The 23,582-nt window shown below is 38.3% G+C and overlaps 1 protein-coding gene across 2 annotated transcripts in view; it reads right to left on the reverse strand.

Moving 5' to 3' along the window:
- Window positions 1–1,307: 1,307 nt before the first annotated feature.
- The window catches only part of LOC102750484 (patched domain-containing protein 4), a 51,599-nt gene continuing 29,324 nt past the window's right edge, over window positions 1,308–23,582 (reverse strand). For both annotated transcript variants that reach the window (XM_031030564.2, XM_031030568.2), the window contains one exon: window positions 1,308–2,939. In XM_031030564.2, the coding sequence (XP_030886424.2) occupies window positions 2,436–2,939 (504 nt within the window). In that variant the 3' untranslated portion in view covers window positions 1,308–2,435. The remainder of the gene's footprint in view (window positions 2,940–23,582) is intronic.

Genomic DNA, 23,582 nt, shown 5'->3' on the forward strand with positions numbered 1-23,582 from the left:
AATGCCATGTGTACCATTAGAAGATACATATCTGCCAAACTCAACTTACTGATGCTCAATATCATGTTCCACCTCATCACCTTCATAGAATTTTGCTCTGCATGCAAGGTTGTGATTTTTATATTCTAAAGCCCCTCTCCCTGTATCTGTCTCTCTCTCACACAGACATGCAGAAGCACACACACTAAAAATCAACAAAGGAGAATGGAGATTAGAGGTTGGGGGATAATACGTACCTTAAATGACTTTATAAAGAAATGATCAAATTCTAACTTCAGTTGAAAATGAAATAAATAATATTGTAGAATCTTCAAAATTTAAGACTGAAAAGTCCAAATCCTTCATTTAATATATAAAGAACTGGGACTAAGGGACTATATATAACTGCCCAATAAAACATACAAAGTTAGGAGAAAAGCTGGGATGAAAACCCAGATTTCTTCGCCCTGTGGGATAATCCTTTCATTTCACTAATTCTCGATCTTGGTGTCTTTGTTATTACAGATCATTTTACAAACAAAACAAAGCACAAGAAACAAACTCCTCTTTGATGGACCAGATATCTTAAATAAGTATACATTGATAGGTTTATTGTTGTTATGTTTTCAGAACATACCAGAAAAGTTTATTTCAGAATATTTTAGGACTGAATTCTAAGAATTATATTATTCTTATATACCAAAGAATACCGCTTTGATTTTGTAGAGTCTATGTTATAATTCAGCGATCACTAGAGACGATTGTTCTCCTTATTTATTCAGAATATGTAATTCTATATTATAGAACTTCCCTGATAAATCTTTCCATTACCCAATTAGATTGCCACAGTTTTAGGAAAGGCCTAGTAGTAGGCTCTAAGGTATCTAGTCATTTTGAACAAGCCATGTTTCATTTGTGAATCACAGTGAATGATTCTTATGAATTTTATGTTGTTATTTCAAGTCAAAAGACTAAGCTCAAAAAACATAACAAGTATAAAAGGTTCAAATCTAGACTCATCTTCATCACTGGTATAAACAAATTTTAATATAGTTCTTGGGAAAATGAAAAACACTTGTTAACAATGAAAATGCTTTTAAATGTGATATGCAAAATCCAGGAAGACTTTCAATTTCTTGAAGCCAAGAGCTGTTTCCATATTTATCAATGAATCCAGTGCACTTAAAGCTTGATGACACTTACAGAGCATTTACTATATGCTATATAAGCTTTAGGTATATTCTACTTATATTCAAAAAACAATTCTTTGAAAATGATAAAATTATTACCCTTATTTTATACAAGAGGAACCTGAGGTTTGCCAGGATAGACTAACTCACTAGGGCCACAATGAACTTGGGTTTCCAGATAAAGAAGTTGGATTCCAGCAACCTACACTATAAATCCATTTTGCAGGGTTCTCAAAGATGTTTGTTAAGGTGAAAACAAAAAGGGCCTGGATCACCTAGAAGACTTTCTGACCACATACCTGTGTCTTTTTTATTTAATAATAAAACTGTAATTTATAGCTGATTTTAGCATGGGGAGTGAAAAGCAATTACTTTATGGCTGAAGACTCTCCTGCTCATGTCAGTTCACCACCTATAGGCCATTATTACAGCTCATCCTCCAAATCACTGCAAGTAGGGAATTATATCACATCTGACAGGACTCTTTTGTAGAACCACAGATATCATCATTATCATGGCTTTTCTGATACATTCCATTAGTCTTGTTGCTGAGCCATCACTCACATTTCTTCCCAGACTTGATCTTCTCTTTTGCAAGAACACACACACACACATACACACACACACACACACACTTATAGAGCATTTTCTAGACATTTATGTATGTCTGGGAGAAAACTTACAAGGAGGGATAATCTTGACTGAATATGGTCATTAATTATTCTCACCAGAGATGAAATAAATTAGGGGATACATCTTTAAGTGGTAGCAGGCAGGTTTGGTTTATACGGAGGTGGGGAAATGGAGTACATTCTCTTTAAAAACTTTGAAATGAATTAATAAACCAAGATTAATGAAGAAGTTTTTTGAGATTAGAATATATCAGTGGTTCTCCGAATTTTCATCCTATGCTATTCACTCTTCACCATCATCAACTTGAAGATGTCCATGAATTTGAACCACAAAATTTGTTCAAAGTAAGTTTTGGATCTCCATAATCTCTGACCTATAATATTTGAAGAAGCAGAGTAAACAATTCCAATATAGTGTAATTTAAAAATATCTGACAGCATTAAATTCTGCAACATAAATGGGAAGATGACTTGGTCAGCCTAGAATTTCCAAAAGGCCCAATAAGGTGAAACGGACATCACCCCAAGTAAAATCTTACATAATCACACAAACACATCAGTGAAAAGTTAAAACAGATTTCTGCCTGAGAATTCAAGAAATGTACTACCTTGCCCCAAATCGGTAAGAATCCGATTACCACAAGGATGGATAGTTACCCATGGCGAAGAATGGGATTCCCAGCAGGGTGGAGTTGTACTTTCCATCAGTGATGAAGAAGATCCCTGCTGCTGTGACGATGGAGATGCACACCGTGAGCACCCCCAGGAGGCCCAGGAAGGGCTTGCTTCGTAAACAGTCCTTCATAGAGCTAGAGAGGGTGGCTGTGGTCAGGATCAGCACAAGGCTCACCAGGACCTTGCTCCTGGCCAGGATGCTGGTCTTATGAAAGTCTCTCCAGAGGCTAAAGGATGCTAAAGAGTAGAGCTGGAGGTCCTGATGCTCCTCCTGGAGCTTCCTCATGAGCTTACAGAACTCATTCTCCCACTTCTCCCCTATGAGGTCTTGGGTGGCAGAGCCATAGGTCTGGAGGTAGTAGGTGATTTGAATGGCTCTGGCTGACTTGACCCGCTGGTCCTTGCTGTTTGGCACTTCCACTACCCCGCCCAGTTGGTGTCCAATAAAACTGTTCCTCCCATCCTTGAAAACAGAAAAAAGGGAGACTAAAGTTACCAGAGGGATACACATTTCAAACAACAGATTCTTACTCTAAATGAAGGAACACAACAAAGGCAGAGGTAGGATCTTGCAATTGTGGAACTGATGTGGGTGGAGTGGGATGTGAGGATTTTATATTCAACCTTTTGGAGTGTCATGGGATACCATGCAAGATGATCAGGAATAGAAAGATTCAAAGAGCATTATGAAGCTATACAAGACTCACCACATGCATAGGAAAATGTACATAAATATTTTGATCTATCCCATCCATAACCCATTCCAACCATTTCCTCTGTAACAGTCTATTATAACTCCTATATGCAGGATCAAGTTTGATGATTCAGTTTCAGCCAAAAGTGAAGCATGGCATGAGTTAACAACATTTCAAAAATTAAAATAATAATTCATTTAATAAATATACACTAAACTTTTCAAGGTTAACACATACACCTACACCAACACATGCAAACACACACAAACATCACAAACATCCATACTCTGGGGGTACAACTGTATATTGCAGAACAAATAGAAGATACTATTTTTTTTTTTTACAATTAACATAATAGTGTTGAACGGTTTTCTAAATATGATGTGAGCACCTGTTCACTCGTTACAAAATTCCCTCCAAACACCTGCCTCAGTCATAGGTTGACCTTTTCACCACAGAACACAGTGAACAAATCCCCCAAATGAAACTGATAAGTTTTCAGGCGGGGTGGTCAAAAGACATTTTGATTTCAGAATTTTGCATGACGTAGAGCAGACAATGTCATACGAGTAGGATATTTATAAGAAAAGCCGTCACTTCTCTTTAAGGTACACACGAGGTGAACACTGAGTTGGCTTTATTCAGAGCAGTAATTCTCAACCAGTGGTGCCTTAAGACTCAGAAAGAAATCCCTGACAGACATCACCGAATTTTCAACAATTTCGGTATTTTCTTTTTGCCACAGCTGTCATTTACTTCCATGGCAGTGCTTGTCAGATGTGATACTGAACCCAATAGCAGGCTGCAAGACAGAGCATAGCATTGAAAATGTGCGGCAGGTACTGCGCAAAATGCAGGCACAAAGGTAAATTTACGCCATAAGGAGAATTTTCATTTGCTACATCAAGCAAGACTTTTATCTCATGAGGATAGAAAAGTGTAGAGTCAGAGCAGGAAACAGTCTTTTCTGGAAGGGTGGTATGGAAGGGCAACAAAACCAACAGTCTGATAACTGTGGTGATTTTCACAGAACTGTGAGGCACCGTATACTCAAGGAGACACGTATAACAGTTCTCGTGAAGTCGTTTAGTCCAGACACTTATAGCTGAGGTACTTGTTCCCATGTGTTTTTTTTTTTTTTTAAAGATTTTATTTATTTCTTTGACAGAGAGAGACACAGCGAGAGAGGGAATACAAGCAGGGGGAGTGGAAGAGGGAGAAGCAGGCTTCCCGCCGAGCAGGGAGCCCGATGCGGGGCTCAATCCCAGGACCCTGGGATCATGACCTGAGCCGAAGGCAGACGCTTAACGACTGAGCCACCCAGGCGCCCCCCCATGTGTATTTTTAACACACACGAAAGTAACTATAATACTTGAGAGTGTGTTGCAAACACAAAAAGTTTGAGAAGTTTATAGAAAGTTCAAGTGCTGTTAGTAGGATCATTAAGAATTGTGAGGAAGAAATTTCATAGTCACTTCACATACCCATTTTCCCCGTACATGTTCAATAAAAGCAATTTTTCTATTTAATACAACCTGACCAACTCCAAATGAACAGTATATTTCTAAATAAAAATATAATTTAAGTTTTTTTTCCTTTTGCTTGGTAAATCTCCCACTTCCAAGGCATCTTTGTAAATTTTCCATCTTCTTTTCCATACACACACACACACACACACACACACACACCAACACAACTGAAATTCCAGCTGGAGGTTCCCAATGCTCTCTTTTGAAACCTGTGGGCTTCTCTGATGAGCTGCAAGCGAAAAGGTAGGAAAGCTTCAAAGAAAGAGTGGGAATCCTGTCCCAGCACTGACAGACTGGAATATGGTTTCCACTCTTTAAATAATCTCTACTCTTGCTCCTCAATTAGGCTTGTTTATTTTTGTTTTAAGATTGGTATAATTTTTAGCTCCACCCTTGTTTCTACTTCTTTGAAATCCCGTCTGTGATGTTGACTTGTGCTTTTGATTATTTGAAAGAGAAAGTATTTTAAAAGCTTTATTTATTCACTTAAGAATGTGCAGTTCCATCTGTCTTTACTCATTTCTGTCATCAAAAAGATTTCCCAGGGATCTTTAGCAGCAGAACAAAGATTTTTGCGTCCCTCAGGCCTCATTTGAAGATTATAGTGGATCAAAGAGGGCACTGATAATGTACCTAGACAAAAGTCAAGACTCTACCGAAGGCAATATATAGATTTTTAAATAACTAATCTTTATTGAGTTTGGTTAACTGCTCACCCTCCTTTTGAAGTTGTCTAATTTCCATTTCTTACAAAAATTATTTCATAAGAGATATGCATTCATCTCATTATATTTAAACGGATGTAACAAATAGAATGAATTTCTCTCTCTTAATCTGCTCTACTCCATGCACCAGAACAAAATAAACAAGGTCTTTAGACGTCCTTGAATAGGAAGCTCTGCTGAAAGGTCCACATTTTGTATAAGCCATTGGCCCAATCATCCTACTCAGTATAGTCCTGAGAAATATTTGTAAGGTAAAATTCTACTATTTTGTAAGGGGTGGTAGAAGAGTTTCCCAACTTTACCAGTTCATGGGTGCTTCTATATAGGAGAAACAAAGAATGAATGGAACATGTATTTTAATGATCCTCTGGGTAGAACTTCCCTGGACCTGTCAGGAGTCAGGAAGTCATGTGACCTGGGTTGCAGCATGTGTCTCACACTAACTGAATAAGAAACCCTTGGCTGGTTCATTTCCCCTTGTAGGTTTCCATTTTATCATCTCTAAAATGAGCAGATATGAATATATGAGTAAATATTTACATAATATTGAAGATATTTTTCAGCTCTATTATTCTATGAAAATACCACCTATAAAGCTACTCTGACGAGAGCTGAATGTTAGAAATGATATCATTATTATAGAGCCATGAATTGATTATTTTTATGGCCTAACACAATCTTACCAATTGCCAGGTAGGACATTTTTGTTCAATAAACATAGAGGCTCAGAGAAGGGAAACCTGTTAGTCAAAGCGATGAACCCAGGGTTCCAACGCAACTCTTCTAATCCCAAATCCAGAACTTTCTAGAATCCTAAGAGGGTGATTTCAGGGAAGCCACTTTAGGTCCTAGTCCCCATTAACTGCTCTTTATGATTAAAACTTATTTCATGTGTAGATACATTGTATTCCCAATATTTTACTCTCCACTAAACCAACTGCCTACCATTTATGTTGATTCAACTTCTTCCTATTCCAATAAAACCTACACAAATTCCAAAGTTCCTTTAAGTGCAGAAATCCCATTTATGTCACCATGAAGCTAAACCTTAAAAATATGACAAGATGGTAACACATCACTTCCAATGCTCTCCTGTTTCAGTGTTTCACTGAATTGAACAGGGATCATTAACAGGGGTGAATTGAAGTTCCTAACTCATTTCCTTGTGCCCACTTCTGCTCTTCTTCAGTCTATTTCTTCACCTTAAAGCCAGAGCTCACCCGAACAACTCTAAATGAGATTACACCATTTATACACTTAAAACCTACTGGCTTCCACTTGCATTAGGAATAAAAGAAGAATTCCTTACTAGGTCTGCAAGGCCCTGCATGTCCCACTGCTGGCTGAGCCTCAGACCTTATCTCTACTACTCTTTTCCCCATGAACTCTGTTCCAGCTTTCTCACCTTTCTTCCTACTGCTTGAACACACCAAGTTAATTTCCACCACATGGCCTTTGCAGCTGCCATGCCCTCTGCCTGGAATGCTTTCCTCCACTCTTCTACGGCCAGGGCTACTTCCTCCTGGAGGTCTTATCTTCAAGGATACCATTTGAACCACATGATCTAGACACCTCCTTCCCAGACATCACTTTATCACATACTCCTATGTTGTCTTCTTCCTACAAAAGATTTCTATCTGAAGCGATCTTATTTAATCAATTAATTGCTCTTCCACTAGAATGTGTGCTTGTTGAGAGCTGGCACCTTTCCTATCCTGCTCACTGATAATTTCCCTGTGCCTAGAACACAGCCAGCTATATAATGAACATTCCATAACATTTAACTCAGTTCACCCTGAAGTGTATATAACTAATCTCACATTTTTTTTTCAGAGACCATTTTGCTAAGAACAGGAAAAGTAAGAGACAGCTCAAAGTGTCTGAGGACAATAAGTCCTCAGATGAAGAGAGGTATATATAGAAATTAGAGGCTGGTACAGAAATACACACACACACACACACACACACACACACACACACTTTACCTTTTTTTTCAATCCCCTTACTCTAGGGTAATATTTCCCCAAAATATGTTTCCTCTTCCATTTTCACTGTATACCAAACATGTGGAGTAAGCTAGTCACCTGACAGGCGGACTCAGTGAGTACTTGGAAAAAGAGTTTGTAGGCATTGTAGCCTGGGGGCAAAGGATAGCCCAAGTGTTCAAGGAACTGAAGGAAATGAGGAAGTCTGAGGCTAGAGAGGAAAGCAGGGCCTTTTCAGTAAGAGCCAGCAAAGCCTTATTAAGGAGCTGGAGTTAATTGTTCTGCAATAAGAAAACACTGTGAGTTTTAAGCAGGGAGTGAATGGCATGGTTTCCTTTTTGGAGTGTTCTTTCATTGCACCGTGGCAGATGATTTAGGGAGTCAGGCTGACTTGAAAGGAAAGAGCTCCATTAGGAAGTCCCTGCAGCATTTCAGGTTCTTGATGCAGCATGAAAAAATGTCAGCTGAGGCCATTTGTGGTAGGTGAATTGTTCCAAGGTGAATCAATGCATTTATAGGTCACGAGGCTACCTCATGGCCAGGAAGCAGTGCATCATACTCTTTCTCCAGGAGCAGTAAAGCCAGAAAAAAAAATAATATTGGGTTCTTTAGGTCTTATTTCATTTATGGTTACTACTTTGTAGCTCTTAAAAATTATCACCCAATCTAAAGCTCTACAGTGGAAAAGGAAATTAAAACTCTGAGACAAGATCAAAGAATAAATTCTTCAAGAGCTAGGAGAGGAAAGAGACATTAATGTCATAAACAATTGTGCAGAGAAAAAATATTCAATGATGCTTTGAAATTATAGGGGAGTGTCATATCTGCTCAGTATATGTGCTAGGTTGCTATTAAGATACTTTCTGTGATTGCAAGATAATTTAGCTGCAGAGCTTCTGTCCAAGACAATTGTATTTCAGATTTCATTGATTTTCACTGCAAGGATATTGGAAACTTTTAGATTGTTAGTCTTTTATTGCTGAAAAGAAAATCTTCCTATGTATAGTAGACAGTGACATTTCTGAAGGAATGGTAAAGTTTGTTGTTGTTGTTTTGTTTGCTTGTTTGTTTAAATAAGACTTTCCCTCCTATTTATTTCCTAACTTATATCCCTTTGTTTTATTCTCAATATCAAATATTGTAAGATAAACTATGATTAAATGAAATCATCAGCTATCTTGAATTTCCTCACCAGAGCTTCATGTTTAGTAGAAACAAGCAAATAACGAGAAAGCCGTTCCTATGTGGTATTTAGTTAAAGAAAAAAGAATCAAAACTTATTTTAAAAATGAAGGCTTAAGGACGCTTGGGTGGCTCAGTTGGTTGTGTTTGCCTTCGGCTCAGGTCATGATCTCAGGATCCTGGGATGGAGTCCCACATCAGGCTCCTTACTCAGTGGGGAATCTGCTTCTCCCTTTCCCACTCCGTCTGTGCTTTCCCTCTCTCTCTCTCTCTCAAATAAATAATTTTTTTTAAAAAATGAAGACTTCAAAGCATTAAAATGCCCTAATAAAGAATAAATTGAATTTCTTATGTCACATTACTCAACTAGGAGAGTGCAGTGGTGTATTTTCACTTTTTTCTTTCAAATAGGAAAGTTAAAAAAATAAGCTTCATGTTGTTGAAATGAAATGCAAACTTTAGCCAATCAGAATATAAAATAAGCTTAACAATGCACTCTAGCATATCACTTTTAAACACATGTGGCAGACTCGGTTCTAAGATTTAAGAACTTTTTTGCATCATCCTAGGTAACTTTTCCAGTCATTCTATAAGAAAGTGCTATGCTGGAGTAGTCTCAAGTCACCAGTGAGGACACAGGCACCTCAGGAGAAGAAGTAATGTCAGGTTATATAACCGTACGTAGCTGTGTAACACTAAGTGGCACAACCAATTGCTTATTCCTCTTTCTGACTCCAACAGGCACAACTGCAACCTGTGTTTGAATAATTTACGAATATATTTGAATGAAAGGAAGTATAAGATAGTGGTTATGTACATGGACTCAAGAGTCCAACTGTCTCACTAAGAGTCCCAGGGTCAACATGGGCAAGGTGTGGAGCTGTCCAGATGTCAGTCTTATTAATGGTTAAAATAAGAATCATAAGGCATTGTGAGGATCAAGTGTGCTAATGCATATGAAGCATTTAGACTAGTGCTCACAAAGTGTTGGATATTATTCTTATTAATATGTCATACGTTAAATATTTGAATGATACTGTTTATTCACTTAGACTTCTAATATTCATCTACATTTCCCAGCAAATATCTGTAGTGAGAGAACACAGGGAACAGGATCCAGGCATCTGGCTCCAAGTTACAGTTCTGCTACTATTACGGCAAGGTGATGGGGCATGCTGCTTGACTTCTCTGGATACCAACTCCATCTCTAAAATAAAAGGCTTGGCATATATTATTTCTAAAGGTTTCATTAGCTCTGTATTTAATGATTCATCCATGGTAAAGTCATTAGACACCGCAAAGTAGGCTAGAGAAATCTACCCTAAAGGAAAAAGCAATAAGAAGGAAGAAGAAACACAAAATGACCCATGTTCATTTCCACAGAAACAAGAAGCTTTTCATCTTCTTTAAAATCTGGACCCAGTAGCTTTTCTCTCTCTCTTTGAATAATTTCCAGAGAGAATTCTTCTCAAATGGAAAAAGATCAAGAATTTGCCCAATTTTACCTAGATGTAAATTATCTTAGTTGCCAGATGAATTAATTTCTTATAGAGTAAAATTCATTTTCTCTTCAGATCTCTATTTTATGAGTATCCTGTCCTCTGTATTGGTTTACTTATCACATAATTGGATAAATACATTTAATTTCTCCTTTACCGGTGCCAAATCTTTATACAAATTTATTTTAAAAGTGTGGAAATAGAGCTAACATCTACATTACATGTGAGGCTTATAACAATGAACTTTTTGTTTTTCTGTAATTCATCTTAGTGACCCTATCCCCAAAATTTCAATTGCAAGCAGTATTACTATTTTAAGTGAGTCTTTCACAAAGGGATCAATAGAACCACGCACAGGCAAGTGTTCCATATCAAGGAGCACTTAGCTTTGATGTTATTTTCCATACAGGAAGCTGGCCATCATCCATATGGGAACATTTGTGTAATGTACAAAGGCCCCAAGTGCAGTGCCCCCTTCAGGAGAGGGATCGAAAGACCTGCCATAACAGCTTTTCCTTTGGGCAAGAAACTCTCTCCAAAAAACACTCTAGCTTAACAGCCACATGCTAATATCAAGCGTGTGGCTCCTGAGCCATTAGCTCCTCTGAGTGGAAAAGGAGATCAAACTAACAAGCTACAGAGGCAAACTTACAGTAGAGCTCAATCTTTTGATCGAGAAATCAAAATGGGAAAGAGGAAGGATCCAAAGCATAGGTGTTGCAGGTAACTACATGGGCATTTTCTACTTTACGTGTGTAAAGTCTTGGCATGCTCGGGGACATGACATACAGATGGAAACAGTCAAGAAGGACAGAGTCATTCATTCATTGAAGATACATTCAGTGAACTCATTCTTTGTGTTAGCCAGCTATTGAGGTTAGAAGGGTGACCAGCTACAATTCCTATATTCAGAAAGCCTATGGCTTTGGGGTGGAGTGGGAGATAGGGGGAAATAAGTAAGCAGAAAGGCATTTAAAAATATATATGTAAGTATTAAGGGAGCAGTGAGAAGTAATCACCTAGCCTAGCAGGAACTAAGAAGACTTTCCTAAAAGGGGGGCATTGTAGCTGAGACCTGAAGCATGAGTAATAATTATCCAGGTGAAGATGGGATATTGGTGGATGGACATGGGGAAGAATGATCTTCTAGGCAGAGGGAACAGCATGTGCAAAGGCCTAGAAAGGAGAATATGCATGTTGTGTTCCTGGGACTTTGAAAATGACTGGAATATACAGTGGGGAGGGGTGATGCAGAGATGAGTAGCGAATATGAATATGGAGATTTGCTTATTCAAAAGCTCTGACTGCAATGTGAAAAATGAACTTTTGGTGTGTCTTGGGATGGAGATAGACACTAGAGAGGGGGCACTGGATGGTTTTCTTGCCTTCCTCTTATCTTTATTTAAGCCAAGACCTACTTGATTGTATGAGCATCATTTTTTTTTTTTTTTTTTAGATTTTATGAAATGCACACTATTCTGGAAAATAAATTTCCCTCACACCTAAGTCTTTTTCTAAAAAACATCTCTTCTGGAGTTCTAGAGATTCTTGGAGAAAAGCTCCCTTCCTAGAGGTGCAGGAGTTGCTAAAAGTGATTTAGTTACTCTAATGATTCCCATAAATCTAATAAATCCAAACAATATATGTGCTGAGTGTCTGGGAAGGCAAATTGCTGGTGTGTGTGTAGAAAACAAGATAAGGACAAATAAACAGAAGAAAAATATCTCTTCCTTGGAAGAGTTTGTACTTTTGTTATAGAAACAAAGCCTGTAAGATGGTGAGAAAATAAAGCAGCAGAGAGTATTAAAACTCTGAAGACATTGCTCAAGAATGCAGATAACTGCTGAGAGCTGCAAAATGATATGCATATAGCATGATCTCAACCACGTAAAAATAAATATGCATGTATAAATATTCAAAGGAAATCATCAAAATTTAACATTGGCTCTTATTTGGTATAAAATTATAGGTCACATCTGCTTTCTTGGTTAGTTGCGCTATTATATATATATATTTTTAAATAACTACTGACTCATCAACAAAAATAATAAAAATAAATATGTTAAGGGAATGGCATGAAGACTAGTTAGGAATGGGAAGGATAAATTAGGTTTGACTGTTAATCAAATTTCATTTAAACAAGTAGTGGAAGAGGAGGGAGGGCCAAGAATCAAGACTCCCTTGTTTCCGGGCTCAAGTCCTAAGCAATCTGCCTAGTGGCTTCTAAGTCAACTTAAGTTATGATGGTTCGTTCTTCTCCATGAAGGACTGTGGTCTTGCCCATTAATATATAATGAACAACAGTGTTCTACTTAAAGTTACAGGTAAATAACAGCAGATTTCTATCTGTAAGGGTAAGGTAAAGTGTTAACACTTAACTCTCAAGTTGATCTGACTTTGCATTGGCTAAGTGGCATTGTCTTGTCAAAGAAAAGATCATGAGGACCTTGGTGGCTTAATATCACTTGTCTTCCATTGAACTTGAGTTCCAAACTGACCCTAGTGAGGTTCTTTTTAATTTTTGTCTTTGTATTGTTCCTTCCCATGCATTTTATTTTTACCTCAAAACAGAAGCCAAATTAATTATTTGCTATACATAAAACATCACTCTAAGCAAAAGCTTTCTTTCTTTCTTGAATTATCCAGATGATTGTAGTCACAGAGGTCTAGATTATGAGATTGGTTACAACTTCCAGGAAATATGCCATTAATTTCTGCAGTGTGGAGATAACATTGCCATTTATGAACTCCATTTTTCTAATTTCTTCTAATTTCTATTTTTTTTCCCCAAGATTGTATAAAATTTTCATTCAGTGGGATGTCTGGGTGGCTCAGTTGGTTAAGCGTCTGCCTTTGGCTCAGGTTATGATCTTGGGGTCCTGGGATCAAGTCCCACATCAGGCTCCTTGCTCAGTGGGGAGTCTGCTTCTCCCTCTGCCTGCCACTCCTCCTGCTTGTGTGTTCTCTTTCTCTCTCTCTCTGACAAATAAATAAATAAAAATCTTTAAAATTAAAAAAAATTCCTTCAAAGGGGCTTCTACTGATAATTAATACATGTTGTCTTTTATCATCGTTATCTATTTTATTGCTCCATTTAGCCTTCCAAGTTCAGTGAAGATAGAAAATGAAGGTGATATATTTCTCAAGCTAAAGGAGCACATATTTAAAGGAAAGGTAGAGGAATTGACACATTGGGAAAGAAAGTGAAACCGAGAGTGTAACCTTTATTTGCAGATGTGGACTTACCACAGCTGTGTCTTAATCCTTTGATAAAACAAAAGTGACACTTTTGCATGTCTACTGAAGTGACAGATGTTAATATCTCATCATTTTATATGAACCTCGTCCCTACCTCTTCCTTGCTCCATCTCCTTTCTCCTCTACTTCTCCTGCCTCTTTCCCCTGCCCTTTCCCCCCTCTCTCTCCTTCCCTCTGACCCTTTCTTTCAGTTTTTCTCTTCTTCTCCCTCCCATCACTGTTCTTCCTTTATTTGAAAGACAACTACCTCAAAGCCACAGTGAGGGATAATTGTTGAACTATGTCAGTAAAGTGCTAGATAAAGAATACAATGCTTGCTTAAGTCCATTTTATCTTCACTAAATTACCTTTCCTGTTTAATCCCCAAAAGGACAGACATGCTTTGAAAGTATCATGTGTGATATACATTCTAATGAGATCCATGAAATTGTTCTTTACTACTACCAAGATATCCAGCCTCAAAGATATTAAAATAATTGAAAGCCTTTTGATAAAGCTCAGAAAGTACTCTCCTATCTCGCAGCTCCATGTGGGTTAAATATTACTTCTCTCGGCATAGGAGATGAGGGTGTAATGGCTCACCTTTGCAAGTGTGTTAACATTTTCTGGGTTGATGTGACATATTTTTTCTCAAGTGCATGGACTAATCTTTGTACTAAACTCTATATTCTTGGATACCTAGCAAAGGAGCATCTGGAGGCCTTTGGGAGATAAATTTTTAAAGGCTAATAACATTTTTAAGATACTAGAGTAAAAAATTAAAAAACAAAGTGTGTGTTTTTTGCTTGATAATTTCACTGCAAAAGATTATCCAAAAATCTTTAAAGATTTAGAAAATAATTTTCTGCTTGTATTTCTTGAGAGGAAAAGAATTGCTTTTCTGGTTGTCTTTGCTTAAGGCTAATATTAAATAAAAATATCTACATACAAATACTTGCCTGATGTAGGAAAGAAGTAACCCACTCAAGTTAAGCAAGGAAATAAATCAGAAGCATATTAAGTTATGCATAATGACTGTAGACTCTAGTTTTAGTAAGGAAGGTAAAATTTCATGTTATTTTATTGCCTAACTCAGAAAAATTCAGGGAACACTCAAATAAGTGTTTTATTTTATACTCATGTGAGGTTTTTCAATTGGTAACATTCACTATTTGATACCATATCCCCATTTTTCGTTTGGAACATATGGTAACCTTAATAAGTTAGGTGGTAGTAAGTTACAGTGTGTAAAAGCATATGTGATGGATTCTCCCAAACTGTTTTGGCATTTGATTTACTTTTTATGCAGTAGGGATTTTAATGAAATAGGGGAAAATACTAAGGCAGACAGGCTCATTATAATGAAAGTAATCATCACTGTAAATTTACTATTTAAAATTAGGCCAATTTTAAGCGGGCCGACCCACATTCTAGCCTTTGGGAGTTTAATTGCCTCCACTCGATAAACATGATTGCTGCTTCTTCCAGGCACACATAAATATCCCTCAGCTGTGGCAGTTCTAATATCACCTAGCTCTGTTTCATGAAATTTGGAGACAATGCTTCTAATCAAAATTGCACTCCTGTTTTAGGTGGTTTCAATGTACTTCTGAATTTTCTAAAATAGTGCCAAGTTTCAGCAGCCCAATTTCTCACAACTTGACTATCAATGTATTTTTCTTCCACAAATCACTACCTGTCTTTCTAAAGCACAAAACTTTAGCATAGAGAATTCTCTTGAACCTGTTCCGACAAAGTGTTAAGAAATGAACTGAGATCTCTTGCCCATTCTTCAGACCTACAAGGCATTCTAGAGGTATCACAGGCCACATGGCTGGCAAGAGCAGTTTGCCTTTAAGGTTTGGAGAACTCGGGACTGAAACGGTCTTTCTGTAACTAAAAGCACCTGGTGAAGGAGCCTCTCCTAGCTTCCCTATTTTATCACCTCTCTTTAAATTTCATATATAAAAAGGCACCACGCAAAAGCCAGATGAGGTGATTCTACACCCACATGGTTTCATTTTGTGTTTGCTGACCCATTATCTTATCACCCTACTGGATTGTTCAGAGAAATATAATTTCATCAAAATAATTAACAGCAAACTTTGATTTTAATATGTTTGCTTCAGTATAATATTTCATGCTTGCTATAACTACATGTTCTCTCTCCAGTATTCTGTAGCATCTCACAGGCATCACTGATGCTGATTCAAGAATGCCAAGAACACTGTGTCTATCACAGTGTTAATAGAAATCCAATGTATTTCATCTCCCTCATTGATAGCAGATACTTTCATTCAAATGACTTGATTATATTAAAGTGAAAAGAAGGAAAAAAGATACAGAATGAGAAATGCAAATACAAAAGGGACACACAAAGACATGGCTTCTAACTTAACACACCCAACAGAGAACCAGTTTTTAAGAGCACCTGCTACAAATGAAACTATTTTACAGGCACTAAAATATGAAAGGCTGGTTCATTCATTGTCCTAAAGAACATTCACTGTCACTCTACTGCAACACAGATTCCTTCACTATAATTTTGCAAGTAGTCAGAGAATTCTAGGCGACATGTCACACCTTCCTTAGGAATAAGGTGAGAGGCTCTCTTTTTACACAGCTTATGTAAAGAAAACAGTCTAACATCTTTCATTTACATGGAGGTACTTTGCGGAAGCACAATTAACTTGGTAAGTGGGTGTCTGCTTTGAGAGATCAGGGCTATTTGAAGCCACTGCAATCAGTTACATAAGCAGGTATTTAGGGGAGACTTTTCAAATGCATATTGCTATGTCAAGGCACTGTTAAAAAAAAAAAAACAATAATAACACACACAGCAAAAACAACACTCCCTCAGAATTGGGGCTGGCAGCTGTCTAGACCACATTGGAGCTATTTACAAGGAAATACTGAGCAAGTTTCTAAAGGAATGGAATGGCACTCAGCACTGAGCTACCCAGTTTGGAATAATATCGGATTCCTCCTGGTATGGAAGTGCAATGAGGCCCACTGCTCCCTCCAACAGCAGTTTTGTTTTGTTTTGTTTTTTTCCCTCCAACAGCAGTTTAAGCAATGATGTTTGCTATTTCTCATCCAGAACAGAAAAGAAGATAAACCCAAGGGAGCCATCAGAAGGGTCTTGTGTACCATCTGAAGGAATCTGGAAGGGTTGCCATTGACAATCTTTAAAACAAGAAGGGACCCGATGAGATAGATGTTAGAAGTTCCCTCTGAGGGTGCCTGAGTGGCTCAGTCGGTTAAGCGACTGCCTTTGGCTCAGGTCATGATCCCGGAGTACCGGGATCGAGTCCCGCATCGGGCTCCCTGCTCAGCGAGGAGTTTGCTTCTCCCTCTGACCTTCCCCCCTTCTTGTGCTCTCTCTCTCTCTCAAATAAATAAAATTTAAAAAAAAAGAAGTTTCCTCTGATAACAATATGAAGAATTGTCTGAAATGCATGCATGCATATGTGTGCACGTGTTGGGATTTTACAACAGTGTTGATTGGCATTGATTGATGAGGAGGTTCCAATATACTTTCAGGTGAGAGATAAAGAATCCCTAAAATGAGCAAATGGTAACAGAGAGAAGCGAAAGAGTTAATAAAGGGATGGATGTTTAAGAAGTACAATGGATAGGACTGGGTGACTGCGTGCATATGAGAAATGAAGGAAAGAAGGGAGCAGTGAATGAGGACTCCACAGTGTGGCTCAGGAGCCTGGCATACCATAGTGGCACTCGCCAACCCAAAGACTCCTTGTGTGGGGTTGGGAGAGCTGGAATTGAGCGCAATATTTTGAGTTTTAGGTACCTGAAAAACATCAAGTTGGAGATACTTACAAAGGAATACATTGCTTAAGACAGAGGCTAGAGGTGAACACTTCAAAGATATACACATTAAGAGCTTCATCTGAGGCCACACTTGTCCAGAGAGTGAATAATGTGGGAAGACAAGAAGCTGGGGGAAGAATCCATAAGAATGAAGAAAATAGTGTCAGGAAAATTCATTAAAAGGCAAACAATGCAGAAAAATAGCCAGCTTTTTTTGCAGAGACTACATATGTTGATGAAACATTTCACCAGCTCTGATGGGAAAAATATATTAAAGAAAGGAGGAATTATAATGGACGGCAACCCATTTGCTGACATTCGTTTAATTATCTCAGAATAAATTTTTGTAGGTCATGGGCTTACAGTACACTCAAATGTTCCAATTCATTGAAATGAAAGTGGTTCAGCTCCAAAGAATAGTCTTCAGTTGGAATATTTTTTCAGGGCTTTAATAGGAAATTCCCGCCAGTCAAGTGAAGTTGTATCCTGTTCAACCTTTTGAGATGAAGGATTTGCCTTTTAATTAGAAATTTGCATTTCATTATAAGGATGTACCCTCTGTCCTTGACTTGGTTATTCTCTACAGAAGCAGAGACTTCTTTGGACCATGTGCGTGGCATATAATAATGACAGATTCCAGAAAATTTATTCCAGACATTTAAAAGAAAAAAAGGCATAGTTAAAAGAAGTGAGTATTAAAATACACACACACACTCACACTCTCCTTTGCTCCCTTGCTGGGTGCAATATAAAGAGAATACTTAGAGGTGACCTCACAAATTTCCTGTTTCACAGCCAGACATCTGTGAAGACAGAACTAGTCATGAAGAGTTGTGTTAGATTAGGTCATTGAATATGCTGAGAATTATTTGTAAAAGAGAGCTTGATCATCAAGGCCACCTGAGTCAGCAGTATATTTTAAGCAAGGAAATCGCTGCATGCCGTTGGGGTGTGTATGTGTGTGTGTGTGTGTGTGTGTGTGTATGGGCAGGGAAGTTCCAAATTCTAACTTAATATGGCATAGCAGCACCTTGTTTAGACACAAGTTAAATTAAATAATAAAGAAATAATGAGATGATCTCCTATCGTGAAGGAATAGAACATTGCATTAAGAATAATTTTAACAACTAAGTACATTTGCTGCTTATAATAAAATAATCACATGGTCAGGTTTTCCAGTTGGATCAATATGATCATTAAAGCCACGATATCTCTGAGGGAACTTCAGAATTGTCTGAGACATGTCAACTTATTTGCAAGAGAGTTTCTTATATTTGGTAAGCAAAAAGAACCAACATCAAAAATTTCAAGAACCTTAAACTGGAAGAAAGCTCTTTCCTCTGAAGTCTTATGGCATTTTCTCGATTGCTCAAATAACATTTTTAATCACTATATGGTATTTTCATTATTTTTGTGTCTCCCCTTCTTTATTGGAAACTCCTTGAAGGCAGAATAAAGTGTTCAATATTTTTATTTTGTTTTGTTTTGTAATTGCCTATGATAGAGTATCTTCTTAAAAATCTTCCATTGAACAAAGAGTGGTATGTACTTTATCAGCTCAGTTTTTTTCTTTTTGAATTGTGTATCTTTTCTGAATAGAAAAAGACAGGGTTATGAGTACATAAAGAAACCAAATGGCCTAATTTACATATGAAATTCCGGAGTTTGAAATCGGCTTCTAGGCAATAATCATCTCTCAGAGGTTATCTAGCTAAACCTCCCACCAGTATCATGGGAAATCTGATTTGCTGGAAACTGTGGATCTAGAATGTTATAATTAGGAGAATCTTTTATATTTACAGTAGTCCCCATTATCCACAGGGGCCACATACCCAGACCCCCAGTGGATGCCTGAAACCACAGATAGCGTTGAACTCTATTCTACATACACTATGTTTTTTCCTATGCTTAAATACCTATGATAAAACTTAATTCATAAATTAGGTACAGTAAGAGAGCAACAACAATAACTACTAATAAAATAGAACAATTATAACAATATAGTATAATAGAAGTTATGTGAATGTGCTCTGTCCCTCAAAATATCTTACTGTACCATACTCACCCTTCTTCTTGTGATGAGTGAGATAATAACATGCCCTCGTGATGAGATGAAGTGAGGGGAATGACACAGGCTTTGTGATGTGACATTAGGCTGTTATTGACCTTTTTTTAAAAGATTTATTTTATTTTAGAGAGAGAGAAAGGATGCATGAGAATGCAGAATGCGGTGAGTGGGGGGTTGCAGAAAGAGGAGAGAATCTCAGGCAGACTCCTTGGTGAGCATGGAGCCCCATGCAGGGCTTGATCTCATGACCCTGAGATCATGACCTGAGCTGACATCAAAGAGTCGGATACTCAACCGACTGAGCCACCCAGGTGCCCCTGCTTCTGATGATTTGTCAGAAGGAGGATCATCTGCTTTCAGACTGGTTGACTACGGGGACCTGAAACTGCAGGACATTGAAACTGCAGAAAGTGAAACCAGGGATGGGAAGTTGGGGGTGGGGGGAGACCACTGTATGTTTGTGGACATGGCAGGAAGCTGGGAGTGAGAAGCCCAAGAGCCTCTGGAAAAAATGGGATGCTTTGTACTATTTCCATCCTTTTTGTTAATCTTTGGAGCCCAGTGCTCTCTTCTATCTGTGACTCTAAAGAAAACTAAGTGACTTTATAACTTAGAAGTCCTGTACCAAAGTCTCTCTTCCATCACTGCTCAGCCATATGACAGCTGGCCTCTATCCAACTTGAACAACAAACATCTCAAGGATCATTGTCCTGCCTGTACCTCCTGAGCAGGTGATACAGAACTTTACCTTTTTTTTACCTGTGGATTTAGTGTGAAGTTAGTTTGCTCACATTGCAAACAACACCCCAGGCCGTGTGCATGGCCTTTCTCAATGCCCAGGCAGCAATGGTAGGCATGAAGAAATAGTATGCTTTCCAGAAACTCTTCCTCCAGATGTGTGGAGACTTGTAATGCTGGATCATTAACAGTAGAGAAGAGCAAGACATTAAAGTAGCAGGCAGATGGATGGGATCCAGGTAATTCATATTTTTCTCTTTATGTCAGAATGGAAGCTGGACGAGACCCAGGTGTATTTACATGGTTTCTGCCTTCTCTCAAATGTCTGTTCCACTGATTTCCATAGCCTTGCTTGTACCTCTTACTTGGGCCTGAAATTCTTACCATGAGGTGCTATTGTTGTGTGTTAGACAACAAAAGGAGTGGGGGCAACATTCCACAGAAAATCACCCTTAAGAATATCAATTCTGGATGGGAATGATGAGTGTGGATGCTATTTCTTTCTCACTAGCAGGTCAGCCCAGAGCAGCAATCTGTTACCTTGGAAAGCAGAGAGCAAGAGCCTGAAAGACAGACCCATTAAAAAAGTAGGTTTTGAGGAGTCAAACATGAGGCACCCCTTTAGGAACTGTGGGCCCGCTCAGGGGGGCACTACATTTTGTAGACAATCCTGGGATACTGGATGTTGGAGAAAAAGAGACCGCTTAAGTATACTGTACTCTTCTGACTAAAATTAGTTGTGGGATTTCTTTTGTGTGGCAGATACAATAGTCATTGTCATTTTATTAAGAAACACAAATAAAACAAAACAAAAACCCCACAGGTGCATATGACCTAAAATGGCAAGTATTTAGTAGGCAGGTTTTGACCTCAGTGATGGCACCTTTGGATAAAGAGAGATGTGGAAGGACATTCATTACTAGGCGACCGCGCGTGATTGTGAATGCAGAACCTGGGATATGGGTCTCACCAAAAGGGAGTAGGATTAAGGCCTCGACATGAAGATCAGCAGTCGGCTGCACTGCATTGTCTTGAGCTCCTTGACAAAAATGAAGATGACCCAGTGATGTTTTGGCTCACATCTTACAGGACAAAGCTGAGGGTGGGAAAGCATGACATTTTTAAAATATATTTTTATGGTTTCAGAGAATTACAGTACCATTCATATTTGAATGGAGGTTTGTAATATTAAAACCACCTGAAAAGTGTAACAGGGAGAGTGTTGGGGTAGGATAAAAGGGGTCTTTGGGTGGACCGTTCCTCACTCCTTTGCTGTTTCTTTCACTTCTGGACGTTGGCACACTGTGCACTTTTCCAGATCTGTCAGCAGACCCATCGCTCAAGCCCTCATTACAGTCAGCACCGCTTCTTATCAGAATAAACTCCCCTTGCAGTCAATGAAAATTTGACTTCTCACTGATTCATCTTACTCCCTAAATAATGATTAGAAGACAAAATGTCGTGAAGAACTGAGTAATAATAAGATGTAGTTAAAGGTATCTGGGCAGTGAGCTACCTTATCAGAGACAGCGAAGTACCTTCCTTTCCAGAATTGTTACACACTCTCTGCATCCACCCTCCCCTCAAAAAAGGGGAAGACCTATTTCTCAAAGAGTCAAACCACTTCTTGATGCTGTACCATTCTTGAGCCCTAAAATGTGTATCAAATGCAAAAGGTAGCTGCTTTTTCTTTACTTTTATTCTTCAAATCATCTTTTTTCTTATTGTCTGTGTGGTGGTGAATAAATAACAATCTCTTCATTTTGCAGAGAAATGTGTTGAAATATCATGATTTTTTCCTCATACATATACCACGGAAACACTTACTTGGAAGAGGGCAACACACGATTCCACATGAACAGCTCAAACTCTACCATTTCTAATAATGAAGCATGAGGCTAAGTTGGGTTAATCTGAATTAGGAAAATCAATCCTTCAGAAGATTATATTTCACTGTGGTTTTCCAAGTGTGTTCTCTAAATCAGCAGCATCAACATCACCTGAAAAGTTGGGAGAATTGCAAATTCTCTGAATCAAAAACTTAGGGAGTAGGGCCCAGCAATGTGTGTTTTAATAATAAGCCCTTAGATGAGTCTGATGCACACTCAAGCTTGAGAACCACTGCCCTGGAAGAACTTCTTTCTCCTGAGCTTGTGATGTCAGCTTGATGGCGATGAGTCAAACTTCACATCAGAAACATGATAAGAAGTTGAATTTTTTTTTTTGGTTCCCAAGAAATTAAGTATGTGTATATTAGTAGAGAGATGGCTAAAAGAAGGGGATCAAGAGAGACTAAAATGTAAGGAGGAAGAGGTTGTGCTAACAAGACAGACTGAGGCTCACAGGCACCCAGGAGAAAACATCAAAGTGCAAAGATGAGGAAGTAAGAAAGCACTTAAACATGTCACACTGAAGAAATGTAGAGGGACACACACTCTAGAAGCCAAGGGTCCTTTTATCATAAAGGAAGTGTACACTAATTTGTGGGGTTTTTTTTCTTTTCTTCTTTTAAAAAAAATCTCATTCTGATCAAGCTTGGGCTTAATCAGACAAGCACTATGAACTTCAGAAAGGAGACTTCAAGAGTTTCAAAGAAAAAGTTGACAGAAGCTATGACATGTAACTCCATAACAGAAAAAGAAATCTCAAAGGTTGGAAAAGTCTTAAAAATATCACGCAGGCTATGCTAATAGAAATAATTGCACTGAAGAAGGAAAAGGGGAGAATCCTACAGGAAGTGAGGTGGCAAGGAATGTTCTCCAATGAGCTTACCTTTTACAAGGAGACGTCCAAAAATGTAAATAAGGAGACAGTTTAAAAGAACATCATGGATCTATGTGAATAACGTTCAGAAGGCTAAATTTAAAATAAGGCACCAAAAGCTAAGGGTAAGAAAAAGTTCTTTTTGTTTGTTGTGAATATTTGACTTGTTTTGTTTTCCTTTTTTGGACCAAGAAGATCAGAGAAGAAACAGGCTCTCTGTGTTGGGCTAGGAATATAACTCTTGGTGGCTGACCAAAAAGAAAAAAATGGAGAATAAAGCCACTGCTAAGTTTCTGTCTTCTCTTTCCATGAGAATGAAGGGGTGGGAAGAATACAGGGAAAAAAGGAAATGGGGCTGAGGAAGGAGTAGATGATAAAACACATTATTGAGGGCGCCTGGGTGGCTCAGATGGTTAAGCGTCTGCCTTCGGCTCAGGTCATGGTCCCGGGGTCCTGGGATCGAGTCCCGCATCGGGCTCCCTGCTCCTTGGGAGCCTGCTTCTCCCTCTGCCTCTCTCTCTCTCCCATGAATAAATAAATAAAATCTTTAAAAAAAAACCACATTATTGAATGATGCCTCTAAACTGTTTGTCTGCTGACCTGGGTGAATTTCCACCTGCTGTTCCAAGAGAACGTGAGGAGGAGACCCGGAGCTGCCAACAGTGATGCTGATGCAGCCACAGTGACCACAGAGGGATCGTAAGCTTGGCAATGGGCAAATGGAATTTAGGTTGAAAAAAGAAAAGATGAGCTTCTCACACACTTCTATAAAGATTGATGTTGATTTGAGGCCTGATATTTGGGTGAGCCATTAAGATAAGAGGTAGGGATAACAAGATGCTGGTTTGAGCTTT

Source organism: Leptonychotes weddellii, chromosome 8, assembly GCF_054177405.1.
Source record: "Leptonychotes weddellii isolate Sample4059 chromosome 8, ASM5417740v2, whole genome shotgun sequence".
Taxonomy (NCBI): domain Eukaryota; kingdom Metazoa; phylum Chordata; class Mammalia; order Carnivora; family Phocidae; genus Leptonychotes; species Leptonychotes weddellii.